Below are 16,118 nucleotides of genomic sequence, written 5' to 3'. Positions count from 1 at the left end.
TTAATTTTTTTATTATTATTGTAAGAATGTAAAATCATTTTTTTTATATATATTGAGAGTTTTTCTCTAATAACGTTTATTCCATGTTATAGATATTGAATGTTCCTTCCGTAAAACATCTTGTATTTAAAATCTTAGATGAAGATCTTGGTAATCTTATAATACTCAACACTTATAGTTATTTATTGATAATCTTATTATAAGCACTGCAGAAATGGCTTAGGGTTCACTCCATATATTCTTATATTTGTTTTAATTTTTTTTATTGTTGATAAAAATTAAATGTGTAAATTTTGAAAACATTCATTGCAAATTACGTTTTGAACATAAAGTTGACACGTGTGCGAAGTTCAATATTGCACGTGTAATTATTAGACAACAAAAAGGTTCATTAACACTAGAAAAGAACAAATAAACCGTTTGAGAATTTAAAGTGAAAATTAAAAATAAAAAGATTGCTAGATAATTTTTTTTTTAAAAAGTATTAGATGAAAAAATAAAAGTGATAATGGTGTTATATAAGAATTTTTTTTTTATATAGCTTTGATAAATAGTACTTGAATTTTCTTTAGTTTTTCTTATTTTTGCAGATTTTACAAAGCTACTGTTCTATTGTCACACAAATAGTTTTGCCACCTTTTGTGTTTATAGCTTTGCGTCCAATGGTGTTTGGGAGTATTTTTTTTAAGTCGTAGATAACTAATACAATTTAAGTATAAACTAATAAAACTGAAGTCATACATAAATTTAATATAATTAAAGTTTTCATTTAATATAATTAAAGTTTAATAATACAATTTTGGTTATATTAAATTGATATTGAAGTTGTGACAATATAATCCATTTTTATAAATATAAATCACAAATATAATCAAAATTGTGCAACTTTTATTACACTTCTATATAAATTAATTTCAATTAAAGTTGTAGGACGTGACACGAGGGATAATCATATTTTAGATATAAATAATGTATTTATGATATGATTTTTACTTTTATTTTTTAAAATTATAAAGTTTTGCCACGAGATACTATTTAATCAAAGACGTAATAATATTTCTTTTCAGATTTATAATAACCAATACAAATTACATCATACTTATAAAAAAAAACATATAACTATATTGTTTCGTTGTATCTTTTTATTGAAATTGTGAAATTCATCTATTTCATTAAAAAGAATATGAAATATAAATCACTATTCAATGAAATTGGACACGTGAGTATAATTTTTGCTACTTCGTCCTTTTTATTGTTACATGGTCTATTTATCTAGGGATGGCAAAGCGGGGCGGGCCGGCCTTTTCAATCCGCTAACCCGCATTAGCCCGCCCCGCATTAGCCCGCAACCCGCGCGGGTCAGTTGCGGGGCGGGGCGGGCTGGCCCGCAAACCCGCAAGAAAAAAATATTGACACTTAGTAGCAGCAGGGCAACCTACTGGGTCATGCCAATTAAATCAATTTCAAACACGATAAAGGAGCAAGACACTAGTTAGAGGAGGAGAAGTAAGCAAAGGGTATTTTAGAAGTTATCCATGACCAAACCATCAATTGAGCCAAAAATTATCTTATTTTTATTGTATTATTTTTATGAAAAATTAATTAATTAATTGTCATTGTTTTAATATATGCAGATGACGGGAAGATTATAATTATGAAAAAATGGACGAAGGTTCTACTAAGGTGGCATGCAATGTTATTGAAATGGAAGAATGTCAATAATGTTTATGTTTAATGTTTTTGAATTAATGTTTATGTTTAATGTTTTGGAATTAGGTATTTTTAATGTTTCGGAAGTGGAAGAATAGTGATATTTGATATTTATCTTAATGTTTTGATGTTTGACTATATTTGAAAAGAAAGGAAAAAAAATTAAGTTTGATAATAACAAATATATAGGTTTAATTTGACAATTTTTTAATAACAAAATGTAAAAAAATAAATATTTAATTTTTTAAAAAAAAAGCCCGCAAACCTGCGGGCCAGCTCTTATGCGGGGCGGGTTGGGAATTCTAGCCCGCAATAACTTTGCGGGGCGGGCCAACCCGTCCCGCATTTTTGCGGGCCAAGCGCGGGACGGGCCAATGCGGGGCGGGCTGGCCCGCTTTGCCATCCCTATATTTATCAGTAGATGTAAATTTTTTAAGAACTTTTTTTACTTAAATATAGGCAATGAAACAACTATTCACAATAATTGAAAATTTGAACTTAAAAAAATAAAAAGAAATTGTATTTGACTTTCATTATTAATCATTAACAAAATCAATAAAACACATTCCTTTGAAAATTTAAATTAATCACAACTAAATATAACTTTATCTTAAAAATGAGTTAAAACCCTTAGTCATATATAAAAGAAATTAGGTGGAAACAAATTGATCCTTAGAAATCAGAATTTTATCCTCATTAAGCCAATTAGAGCAATTCTACCAATAACATTCTTCATGTACCTAAGTCAACTCCATGATTTATGTTAAAAGCTTAACAGATACTCCAAACTTATTTGTGTTTAATCAATCCCCTTTAACTTAATAATGAGATAGTTAAACCAGTTCTGCTCACACACATATATACACATTTTGATATGCACACATCAGAACAAAAGTCCTTTAACAAAACCTCAAAACACAGCAGAAACAAAATTACTTGAAAGTGCAACAACAGAGAAAGCATAAAGTCTGCAGGCATAGCAAACTCAAAACACAGTAGAAACAAAATTACTTGAAATTGCAACAACAGTGAAAGCATAAAGTCTGTAGGCATAGCGAAAATATAGTTCAATCAACCATACACAGAAAATCACCCTACTTTAAGATGAATGGGATTGTTAAGTTAGCAATTTGACTGTTATGCTCATTGCTTTGAGAAATTTCCTTTAAACTAGTCCAAGATTTTCTTCGTCTTTTGCTGGATGTACCTGCAGATTTTGCTACTTCTTTTGAAGACATGTTGGTAGTTTTAATAGCATTCTTGGACAAGGAACTATCCTGCTTTCTCTTCCTTCCTTCAATCAAAGATATTGTATTTGTACTTGAAGGGGTAGCAAGACTGTCCACAAGAGTGACATCCTTGGCTAGAACTCGTGAAGGAAACACATTTATCTCATTGATTTCATCATTACTTACTATGTCTTTCTCTAATTCAGAGGACTCACTTGTGATGTATTTTGATGGAGTTGTCTCTAACCATGATTTATCTTTTGATGGATAGATTCCTTTTATGTGTCCCTTGGGAGTCCCTCTCTTCAGATTGTGATGCAAACAAAAATGACACTTGTACACTACGTTGTTTTGAGAGATGTTACCAGACTTCTTGTGCCTATGCCTGACCTTCGACTTATTCTTCTTAATTCGCACACTCGAATTAAACCCAGGTTGAAGAACAGTTTCGCATCTGCAAAGCAGTCAAACAATGATCTGGGTTGATAAACATATGTTCACACACAAATCTTATGAAATTTCCGAGCATAAACTGTTTAAATTTAAAGACATCTCAGAACATGAATCTGATTAGATATTCAAAACTTCAACATTTTTAGCTGTTGATGTTTTTTAATTTTATCAAATTAAATTATTATTGTTATTATTGACGAAAGATGATTAAATTCTTCAACAATAAACCATACAGATAAGGTAAGTAAGCAGCAGAACACTTTATAAGCTATTGAAACTTCTGAAGAACAAAACAGCCTAGAGAAGAAGCACAAGAAAACACTTCTGCAAACCATTGCATAGTTTTCACAGATTGGATAGTTAATAGGAACGTTGAAACATATTATATACGGAACAGAGTTACTATCCACCAATTATAATTGGTGACATAAAATATAACAGTGGCTACTTTGCTAATTTTGATCAGATAATAAATAATAAATTGATCACGTTGTTCAGCATTACTATTCAAAGTGTGGCAGCAAGATTACTGTTCCTCACTAGTGTTAAAGCGATTATATTGCTTATTAAAGGGAAGAGTAATATTGACAACCTAACCGTGAATTGTGTTGGATTACATCTGACAAAAGTAGAAGGAGAAATAATCTTTTTGAAAGATTGGAAACCAGTGACTTTGAATAAGCACTTGTGTAACATTCTTCTAAAGGAAAAACTTCTGAACCGAAACTAAATGAAAGCATAGAAGGACAAAGAGAAAAAAAAATGGTAAGCAAAATTGAAATGGTGACTGAGCAAACCAGACCTTTGGCAAGTTATTAGAGAAGAATCAGGTGGTAGCCCGTTGGCCTCTCCAAAGGTGGCCAATTGGTGTCCATAGAAGGCACCCAAAGAGGGTATGAGAGGGTCATTGGTGGTGGACCATACTGCTAGGTTCTTTAAGTGATCAAATCTCAATTTGGACTTGGTGTTAGTGGTTGCCTTGGTTTGTATTTTTCCAGTGGCTTCTTCCCTCAATGATACTGGAGCATGAGACACAGACTCCAAATTTTTTGCCCCTCCTTTCTTCCCCATGGTTAGGAGGAATTTCTTCAAACACCTGCTATGCACACACAAACTAACACAAAATATAACATAATATTCAGCCAATGACCTGAAACTAGATAGTGTCTTGTGTAGATTGGTACTTCAGTGAATGATGGCTTTTGGGTCTATGATAAGTACATCCAAAGGATAAAACTTTCACATTTAAGTAGGAAGTGGTTTCCTAATGAGTCATGCATAAAAGTTAGATTAGAATCATGTTTGGTATACCTTAAATACTCACAATATATATAAGAATATTCACATGGTTAATAAGATAACATTGAGCTAGTAAAAGGTTGCATATTTAAATTAAGAGTTGATTAAATAATATATTTAAGACAATACTCTTATTTGGACTATGATACTGAATCTTATCTAAATTTTAGGATTGCAAAAATATTTGGAAATCAAACTTAGTTGAATTACATAAAAAAATCAAAACTATTTCATAAAGTTGCACTCGATTGTTATATTAATTTAATTTTTAGAAAAATAATTATTCTAAAAAAAGTTATTTGGACTAAACTAGATTGTAATATAACTAATAAGATTATAAAATATACTTCAAAATATTTATTGATAAAAGTTTTAAAAATTCATATAATTCAACCAATTTAAATTACTCAAATCACAATATAATTATACAATTTCAGTCCTCTCAAACTACTTGTAAAATTTAATTTTATAATAATTCATTTCAATTCATGTATTTTGTTCCCTACTAATAATAATCTTTATTATCTCTGAAAAAATATGCTTATCTATACACTGAAATAGTATGTTATATTTTATTGTACAGAAAATTAATACTTTGGTGATCTTAGGTATCAAAAATATTGGTAAAGGAAAACCAACACACTCTTAAAAATGAATTTGAAAACAACTCTTCCCAATTAGAAATTCTTTATTATAAATTATGTTGAGATACCTGAAAAAAATATTAATTTTTTCCTTTATTTCTCAACCAATGTCTTAAGGTTACTCATTAACATCTTTACAAAAATTAAATTAAATTGCACACACATTCTTTGTTAATTACTTTTGTTCTTTCTCTTTTCCGTTTCCTCTCAATCAGACAAATAGTTAGAAAATAATTACAAATTGAGTTTTTTTCTGAAAATATTATAAGCAAAATATAATACTTTTTTTTTTTAAATAAGAAAAACTAGACGTAGTCTCCTGTGCGCAATAGATAATAAATTATTATTTTTTAACTTAAATATCATAAAATGTTAAATTTAAAACCAGTATATTTTTATATTAATAGTGCCTATAAATATTTAAATGTAAAATAATTATCAGAGAAAATATATAATTTTAATATATGAAAGTTAACATAATCGACCTCAAATTACTGAAAAACTAACAATGGAGCATATATATTTTGGGTCTTGGGCCTTGTTATGTGTATTGGGTTAAAAAGGCCTTTAATAGAAACGGGTTTTCTGTTGGGTCATGAAGTCAGATTTGTCAAATTGATTCGGGTTACATACTCTAACGGGTTAACCCGCAACAGTCCATTAGAAATAATGAAAACACGTTGAAAGGGTTTTAGAATTAGGGCTTTTTTAGTTCTTCCCTTCTGAACCCACCACCACAGCCACCGCGAGGCGTGGTCAGAATCGGAGTTCAACCATAGCAGCAATCATGTAAGTGCAAAGCCATAGCTTCAACTTTATATTTCAATTCCAATCGCGTCGATATCTTTGTTAGGGTAAATATTCAGAACGATGTTGTGTAGATTTCCTTTGATGGTATAATCACTGTATGTTTTAACATTTTCGAATGTTATAATTGAGATTACGACGATGATGATTAGGATAATTAGGTTATGCGTATTCTGTAGTAACGTAGACACTTTTTCTGTGTTATTGGGTAACATAAAGAACAATACTTTGCTACTGCTGCCCTCAATTTTCTGTGTTTTTTTACGGGTTGTTCTAAACAATAGTGTTTTTGGCAGTTCACGGGATTGGTTTTATTGGATGATGTTGGTTTACCGATTAATAGTTTCTACTGCACATGTAGTGATTTAAGAGTCGATTCTGTTGCATTTTTTTATATTTTATTGGCTCCTTGGGGTATTTAACTGATGAACTTCCTGCCAGTGATACTTTGATGATATTAGTTGGGGCTAACAATATATATCTCAACATGTCATCTGAGTGGATTGTGCTATTTTATATATATCTTATTGTTTTCTGTTCTGATCGTTTATTTTTTCTTGTGAAGTGCTGCTCTTTTCTGAGGCACGATGAGATTGGAAAAATGCTGGTTTTGCTCTTCAACCGTATACCCTGGACATGGAATCCAGTTTGTTCGCAATGATGCGAAGGTAAAATGAAGTCCACTCTTTCGCTAAGTTCTAACTGTTTTTGAGGATTCTACACTTCATCTATTCATCCTCTTGTTACTGATTGTTCTTGTTAGATCAGATGAAATTAACTGTTATTGTTTTGCAGATTTTTCGGTTTTGTAGGTCTAAATGCCACAAAAACTTCAAAATGAAGAGAAATCCCCGTAAGGTAAAATGGACCAAGGCATATCGTCGAGTGCATGGGAAGGATATGACACAGGTAATTATTTGGATACTAGGTACGCTCTTAATTTAATTGCCATGTTCTGGGAAAACTTAACAGCTATTATTTTTTGTTTTAGGACTCGACCTTTGAGTTTGAGAGGAAGCGAAACAGGCCTGAAAGATATGACAGGAATCTTGCGGACAATGTCCTGAAGGCTATTCCAAAGATTGAGAAGATCAGAGTCACCAGGGAGGAAAGACACCATAAGAATAGGTTCTCTTTGATTCCTTATTTATTTATATTGGAAAACTTTACGAAGTATTTTTTTTTGGCCTTTTGCTGATATTGTATAAAAACTCAAATAGGATGAAGGGCAAAAAGGAAAAGCTGCTGAAGGAGGCAGTGAAAGAGTTGGAGCAGAGCATCAGTTTGGTCAAAGCTCCTTCAGTGCTTCAACAGGACCCATCTCTCACTTTACCAAAGATCAAGGTCAAGGTTTCTCAACAGCAATCAGAGGAGAATCGTGCCATGGAAGAGTAGTTCTATCAATGTTGCATTTAGTTTTTACTGTTTTAATATCTGTTGCTAGATTAGTTCCCCACAAGGCCCTGATTACCAGTTCCATTGTGATCATTAATGTGATTTTGATACAAGATTTTTGGGTAAAGAAGTTATGATGTGTTTGTTGTGTCTTGAACAACGGTTTTGTTAGATAATATTTTTGAAAAATCATCTGAAGTTGGAAAATCAAGCATTTTTTCTCTCCCATTTTAATCTTTCTTTTATTGTTGATATAAAACTAGTTATTTGTGGAACAATCTATATTAACTGAAAAATGAAAAAGTTAGAAAATTTTATGGATAAGACTGTAAAGTGATGATATATTGTGTTTACTAGGATCCTCTATTTTTCAGTCAGGAGAATTTTGATACTTGGTAAATACGGTTAGAAATATTGTAGTTTTTTTATTCTAAAAAAGTATAAACATTTCTTGCATTGATTCGTGGCATTATTTCTGTTATCGCATGGATTTGTAAAACTAAGCTTTTCATCTATTTTATACAAGTTTTTAAACTTCATAATGTACTGTCATTTTATTTTCAAAGTGTTATAATTGTTTCCTAATTTATTTATTTCGATTTTTTTTATTGTGATCATTATATTAAAAATATCTTTAATACTTTCTTAAATTTAAAGATTAATGTAACAATAGACTTTTTAACCCGTCTGCTAAATAATACAGAAGGGTATTTCTATCTCCACCCCATCATTCTTCTTCCTGCACCCATTAGAAACAAGAAAGGCAAAAATAACCCTGGGAGGTTTAACCCTAGCCCAGCGTAGCACTCCCCTCCCTCTTCTCTGCGTTTTGTGTTGACATGATTCCTTGTGATTAAAGAGTTTTTCCTTCTGCATCTCCTCATTTCTAATTACAAGCAAAATTAATTACTCTTACACTAATTAAGGTTTCTTCACATATACTAAATAATATAATAAATGTTTTTTTTATTAATATAATAATGTTTTACATTCTTCAATGCATATTTGAGATGTTGAAGCATTGTATCCATTCTCAAAGTTTTTAAAAATCATATTAGACATCATTCATTCTCAGTTCTTTACTATACAAAAGATTAAGATGAAACTAAATGAGATTAAGAGAATTGAAAATTGGTGTACTAAACATACCCTCATTTTTTTTCTGAAATTTGAATAAAGATGAAGTAATACCTAATCCTAGTCCTTTATTTTAGTTGAGTTTATATCCTTAAATATTTCTTTCATTCACTAACAGGGACCCCATTATGCTGAACAAAATAACCAATTTTCAAGTTATTTCAGGATATCTGTCATGTAAATAAATACGATTACACAACACAACCAAACACACAATCTAAATAAGAACTGCATTATATTTTTTTGTAGCTGCACATGTTGACTTTTGGGTTTATAGCTAAAATTGCATAGGAAATGAAAGACAAATCCATGGTGGTTCTTTAATTTTATTAGAGTTTTACTAAATTGAACTATGCACTACTCTGCTGTTACAATCATTGTTCTCATGTTTTAATTTTTCTTTTGTTGGGTTGATCTGCTCTTGCACATTGTTTTATAATTTAATACTCTGTTGGGTGCTCTGTTAAGAGAACACACTTGAATTCAATGGTGCAAGTTTCCATTTAATCTGTCTAATCATACAAAACTTGCTGTTTGATGTTGATTTTTAAGTGTTGCTTGTCGACATTATGACGCAGTACAAACAATTTCTATTAATTAAGGAAAATTTAGGGGGTTGAAGGATCCATTGGAATTTCTAAGTGTCATTTTCATGAATTAAATTAAATGTAGGTTCTCGTTAAGGAGAAAAAGGACTCTTCACCAAACTTGAAAGAAACAACAAAATCCTAACAAAGTACTCCACAACACATACAGTTGTTTCTAAATTGGCTTCCAAAACAAGGCATTTATTATTTTGATTGTGCCTTTGCATTTTTTACTCCTCTTTGGAAGAGATTTAGCTTGCAAGACTAATCTTGCTCTTGCACATGCAATATATTAATGAACCACTCAGGACCCACCATAATTTACAGATCTTGGCTATGAAGTTATAACTTCAAGGGAAAAAAAATAATGAAAATTTGGTCCAGAATTTAGGTCCCTTTGTCTAATCATATTTCTTCCAATCTTCACTTTCTTTCATTTATATGAGGTTTTTTTTATCATCAATTCTATTTGTTATTTTTTGAAATGGATAATTTTTTTGGATTAAATATGTTTTTTTTTTCTGTATTATATGAGGTGAGGTTTGCATCCACTTATATATAATAAAATGTCTTATGGGTGGTCCGATAAGAGCCTGATAAGGCCAACAAACACTCGCTAGGATAGATTCGAAATGGTTCTCATACCATGTTAAAAAGTGGGTTTTAAGCCTAATTCAACCACATAAAACCAGCTCATGAAATAAGATTTGCATCCACTTATATATAATGAAATGTCATAATCTCTAGTCGATGTGGGATCTCTAACATTTTGAAAAAACTAACAATCTTTGAAAACAAAAATAATAATATTTTAATTATTGTTTAATTTCTGGAGTCAACTCATTCTAATCATTATGATTTAAAGTTTAAATCAAGCACAAAAACCAATTCCATATTATAATATTAAAAAAAAAATTAATTTTTTTATTCCAAAATTAGATAAATCGTATATGAGAAGTATCTAACAATTACAATTTGACTTTAACATTTTACATGATAAATACGATTTGTACAATGCCAGAATAGTTTTTTTTTTTGTCAATTACATAAAATATTAATGGAAGCAACCTCTAAATGAATTCCAATATCTTAATATTGCAGCAAAAATTGGCAACTGAAAAACATAGTTATTTACTTAACTCGGTCATGATCACCAAAGTGCAAGTAGCTTAAAACACTTGATGATACAAATTGTCTAATAAACAAAAGCAATAGATGTCATGTCACCAAGAGAAGAAAAAAAAATGTTTGGTTAATTAATTCACTTTTATTGGTTAATTCTTTCTCTTATTTATTTATTTTTCAATTTTTGTTCCAGCATCATAGATCATAGTTAGTTCCGAAGCCATGTTTAGTAATATGCTTCTGACAAACGTATTTCTCAAGCTAGTCATGTTCATCGTTTTGAAGAAAAGAGTTTGAATTGTTGCCAAAAGTGGAAAAGTTGCATCTCTTATGAAAATTTGTATATCATGCAAAAAACTTAGATTTATTTAATATTGTTTTGAAATTGAAGATCTTTTGCAGTGAAGTGTTTTATTTGGTCCTTGAAGCTGCTGCTGAAACCTCCACTGCGGCCCTCAGTGACAGCCATTGGCATTGAATATGAAGTGTTCTCATAAATTTGTTCACCATAAAGTCCACGTGATGGAACATTAATAATCAAAGTTTTGTTTAGTACTTCAACAACCATGGTGTTAACACACAACCCAAAATTGCATCTTATTCAGAGCATTATAGTACAGTCAACGAAACAGCTTTTTGCCCTAATGATTTTTATAAGACAGATTGTTCTATATATTGGGACAAAACCATATTTAAAAGCTACAAGTGTGTTTCTTTTATTTTCATCATTTTTGTAACACGATTTTTAGGTTTATGAATGATTATTGTTCTTAATTTTGCGCGCAATTATGGGTACTGGCACATGAGTCCAGACTCACATGGAAATACCTCCACTTCTCTTCTTTTATGAGACCCAACTGCCAACTTAATTTCCATCTTAATACAAAAAATTGATTATAAAAGGAGATTTCGAGTTTCTTATATATAATAAATTATATATAATATAAGTATGGTTTTTTTCGGGTATTAAGACTCCGAGAATTATTGCTCAATGCACCTGTCGGTTGGTTGTTTCAGTCTTCTATCCTCCTCTCTTACCTCTTTTCTTTCTCTCCACGTCTCATCTCGCGGTCGTTCGGGAGCACGGGCTGGGATGGTACCTGTAGAAGGCACTTCGACGATCAAGTCAGTAAAGGACTCGACTCTCGATTGTCAGAGCACTATAGATAATGACGTACCTAATTCTTGGAATCTGTGCTATTTATATTATCTTAAGGTGTTTTCGTTGGTGGGTCGGATTAGGAAGTGGTTCGTGTTTAGGTTGCACTAAATAACCTTTAATTATGGATTAACATTGTTGACTTGGTCAATCCATGACTCGTCACCATGGATCGGTCGGTCACGTGGTACCTCGCGGCCTTCGTTATCATGAGTGAGTGATTGGATGGTTTGTAACACTGACCGAGTCAAGGTGATCGTCCGATTGTACCAGTACAAGTATTATGATACATGTAATGTAATAGTTTCATAACGCTTAAAAATCAATGTTAAAGAATAATTTAAATACGTATTCATCTCTTAATATTTTTCAATGATCTTTTAAAAATATAATTGTAGAGAAATTCTTTATTTTAAAATAGACAATACTTTAGATACAATGATTAACTCTACAAATACGTGTAATAGTTTTACCATGTCTAAGAGTCGACGTTAAAATAATTTAAATACATATTTTTCTTTTAATCTTTTTAACCATTTTATAATAACATAATTGTAAGAAAGTTTTAATCTTCAAAACGAACAACACTTCAAAAAATTAATTAGTGATACTATATCAAAGAATATGAGATTAGAACAACATGAAATACAAATTACCATATCCAAAATATTAATCTAATGTAAAATATTTTTTTAGAACATACCAAAACATGAGATTATCCAGAGTTTAAGACAAACGAAGTAGAAAAAGAGGTTATTTTACTTTGTGCATGTTCTTGAATCGATATGGTTGCAAGAAGATGGATATTTTAGGTTTTTAATTCTTAAATAAAACAACCTTGAAGGGAGACTGAAAAAAACTTTTCTAACTTTTTTGTTTTTGTTGAAAAACTTTTGTATGTTAAGATAATAAATCTGATGTCAGAAACCAAAGGGCCACTCTGTCATTCGTTTTGCACCTTGTATTCATTGAAGGGAATGAAATGGCTGTGATATTGTCTTTGCTCTTTCTTTATCATTCTCATCAATTGCAACTTGTTAACATGCAGATGCAGTTTTTAATGTTGCTTTTCCAACAAGTTCAACATTCTCTTTTCCTTTTTTTTTCAATCTACACTTTAACATCTATCACCAAAACAATCAATTCCTCATAATACAACTTTATCCATTTTTCATTCAGAAATAAAAGTATATACCTTCACATAAGTTGAATTTCTCATTAAAAAAAACTGTTCATATTTAATATTTAAACGTATTTTAGATTAAAACAAATGTCTTTACAAGAAGAAAAAAATATTAGGTGTTTATTGATTATCATATGTCTACAATTTTTTGATCAATATTTGTATGATACTATAGTTATCTTTCATTATTTCTTTTATTTTAAATATTTAAACCAATCTTTGTATGAAACTATAGTTATATTTCCTTTATTCTTTCATTTTAAATATAAGAACTTAAATATGTATTACCTACCCTAAAATAAAATTATTAAATAAAAATTAATCTTAAAGATAAAAAATAATTAGTTACTATATTAATTAAATTATATACTATTTTATAAACTAACAAAATTATTGGTATATAAAATAATTTTTATTATTAATAAATTTATAAATTAACTTTTAAATTGATATCTAATTAACTACCAAGATTTTAACTATTAATTAATTTAGATTCTAAAGTTGGTAGCTAAAACCTTGGTAGGTAATTAGATACTAATTTAGAAACTAGCTTATAAATTTTATTAATAATATAAATTTCTTTAGGTACCAATAAATATTTTTTAATCTCTAGAATATTATCTAATTTAGTTAGTTATTATAGTAATTAAATATATATATTTTTTAAATTAATTTTCATTTAATGATTTTCTTGTAATACTAAACAAAACAATTGCATGTAGCATCAATTAATAATTTATATAAAAAAAAGTATACAAGTAAGAAAATTAAGAGATGAGAGAGATATGTATTAAGAGATGAGAGAGATATGTGTAAACTTTTATCTTCATTAAAAATGTAGGTTTATAAAATTCACTATACACTACAAGAAAATCATTAAATAGAAATTAAATTTAGAAAAAAAAATACCAGTTAGAAACTATTTAACAATAATAAAAACTAATTTAAAAACCATTTTTTTTTTAGTTTTTAAAATATCTTTAATTTAATCACTATAACAACTAATTATTTTTTATATATAAAATTGATTTTTATTTCATAATTTTTTTAGTGATAATTAATAATTAATAGGTTTTTATTGTGTGTCACCTTATAAAATACATATTGAAAAATATCTTGTTATATGTTACCTATAATTTGATATATAAATACGAAGAGAAGTTTAATGGAATCATGCAATTTTTTTGTGTGGTAAAAGATGCCTTGGTGGACATCTTTGTGAAGAGAATTTTTTGGTATTTACATAAGGCCAAGACACAATAATTTGCTTTTCAGTTTGATTCTTTATCCCTTTTGAATTGTCACCTTCACGTTTAGTTGTATATCACCCTTTGGAATCTTCACTCAATTAATGTTAAATTAACATGAATAAAAGAAAAAAAATAGTGGGATCCAACTAATGTTTTGAACACATTTTATAAGATTTTCCTAATTAACTAATTAAAGAATTAATATATTTATGTATTAGATTATCTATTATATTATTTTATATTTATGTGTTAGAATGATCTATTGGGTTCTTTGTAAGATAATACAAAAGATTTAACATAAATAATTAAATTTAAAATATAGTGAGAGTACTATTTATAAATATTATTTTCTTCTATTTTTATTATTATTCAATGTGACATTTTCTATCACTACAAGAAAATCATTTTTAAAAACCAAAATAATTAGTTGTAATAGTAAATAAAGTAGAGACCATTTTAGAAACTAAAAAAAAATAAAATTAATTTCTATTACTATGAAATAGTTTCTAAATTTGTATCTAATTAGCTACCAAAGTTTTAACTACCAATTAATTAGATACCAATTTAGAAACCATTTAACAATAATAGAAACTAATTTAGAAACCAAAAATTTATTTAGTCCCTAAAATGGTCTCTAATTTAGTCACTATAGCAACTAATTATTTTTTGTCTCTAAAATTAGTTTTTATTTCATGATTTTCTTGTAGGGAATTCATATTTTAATATGATCATCTTATTAAGAAAAAAAATGATAATAAACAATCATATTATTATTATTATTTTAAATAAAATAAACTGTTATATGATAAATTAATTATCCCTTTACTAACATTTGACACTCCTTAATTTTGTCAAGAAACAATTCACTTAATTTGTAACAATTTATATTATATATTATAGAAAAGCTTGAAAAGCAAAATTAACTATCGAAGTGAAGCCTGCATGCCTTCTTCCTAATTCACAAAATTAAACTACATGCAAAAATTCACCATTTTATGTTTACCTTTTGTTAAGATTTTTTTTTCTTTCCTTATAAAAAAAAAAGATTTTTTTTTCTAAATTATAAACTAAAACTCTATTATTGCAAAGTAACTATATCACTGTAAGAAAATCATGAAATAAAAACCAAAGACAAAAAATAATTAATTACTATAATGACTAAATTAGAGATCATTTTAGAGACTAAAGACAATTTTGGTTTCTAAATTAGTTTCTATTATTGTTAAATAATTCATAAATTAGTATTTAATTAGATACTAAAATTTTAATTATTAATTATTTAAATTATGAATTTGGTAGCAAAAACCTTGATAACTAATTAGATACCAATTTAGAAACCATTTAACAATAATATAAATTAATTTAGAAACTAAAAGTTTTTTTAATTTTTAAAATGTCTCTAATTTAGTCACTAGCAACTAACTATTTTTGTCTCTAAAACTGGTTTCTATTTCATGATTTTCTTGTAATGCAAACACATTTCTTATAAATTTGAATTAGATTTAACATTTACTTTTTAATAATATTCTCAATAATAAGTAAAGATTATTAATAATACCAATAATACATAGAAACTCTGAATCCAAAATTTAAAAAAAAAACAAATTCAGAATTACCAACTACTTGTTAATACTTACGTTAATGATAAGTAATCTAAAAATTTTGGATGTGTAAAAAATTAGAGTTGATATTTAATGAGGAGAATGGGTATGGTGGAGAAGAACAGAGCATGGGGTCCATAAACCCAATACTTATGGCTTCACACTTGTACCTCAATACACGAACCAAAATAATGATGATGTCCCTGTTTTATGTTCTGTATGACAGGTTTCCCATTCTTTTTTCCCTTCTTCATTTATTTCCACTCTTATCTCATCACATTCTTATAAATCCCAACACAGTACAATAACTTACACTAACTTCTTTTATAGTTATTTATGTCATGAGTGAATTAAAAAAAGTGATTATTTTAAAAAAGTTGTTGCCAAATACACATCTATATATTCTTTCACTTCTCTCTTGCCTTTAAAAATTGTTTCTGCCATTTTCAATTAAGCCTCATCCATGTTATTCTACTAATCATGCCAACTTGTTCTAATTTGTTTTAAAATGTTTAATGTGTCAGATGAAAAGGTCAAAA

General features: G+C 28.6%; 2 protein-coding genes across 2 annotated transcripts; one reads left to right on the top strand and one right to left on the bottom strand.

Moving 5' to 3' along the window:
- Positions 1-2,665: 2,665 nt before the first annotated feature.
- LOC137834525 (uncharacterized) lies at positions 2,666-4,687 on the bottom strand. The gene is made up of 2 exons (XM_068642552.1): positions 4,195-4,687; positions 2,666-3,393 (listed from the first exon to the last, which is right to left on the bottom strand). The coding sequence occupies exons 1-2, from the start codon at positions 4,461-4,463 to the stop codon at positions 2,805-2,807; spliced, it is 858 nt and encodes a 285-aa protein (XP_068498653.1). The 5' UTR covers positions 4,464-4,687; the 3' UTR covers positions 2,666-2,804.
- Positions 4,688-5,985: 1,298 nt separating this feature from the next.
- Positions 5,986-7,748, top strand: LOC137835655 (probable ribosome biogenesis protein RLP24). Its single transcript, XM_068644255.1, has 5 exons — positions 5,986-6,124; positions 6,708-6,810; positions 6,938-7,051; positions 7,134-7,270; positions 7,363-7,748. The coding sequence occupies exons 2-5, from the start codon at positions 6,730-6,732 to the stop codon at positions 7,535-7,537; spliced, it is 507 nt and encodes a 168-aa protein (XP_068500356.1). The 5' UTR covers positions 5,986-6,124; positions 6,708-6,729; the 3' UTR covers positions 7,538-7,748.
- The last annotated feature ends 8,370 nt before the right edge of the window (positions 7,749-16,118 follow it).

The sequence above is a fragment of the Phaseolus vulgaris genome, chromosome 5 (assembly GCF_000499845.2).
Source record: "Phaseolus vulgaris cultivar G19833 chromosome 5, P. vulgaris v2.0, whole genome shotgun sequence".
NCBI classification, from domain to species: domain Eukaryota; kingdom Viridiplantae; phylum Streptophyta; class Magnoliopsida; order Fabales; family Fabaceae; genus Phaseolus; species Phaseolus vulgaris.
Note: the sequence above shows the minus strand (reverse complement) of the source record. Positions and strands in the feature narration are given on the sequence as shown.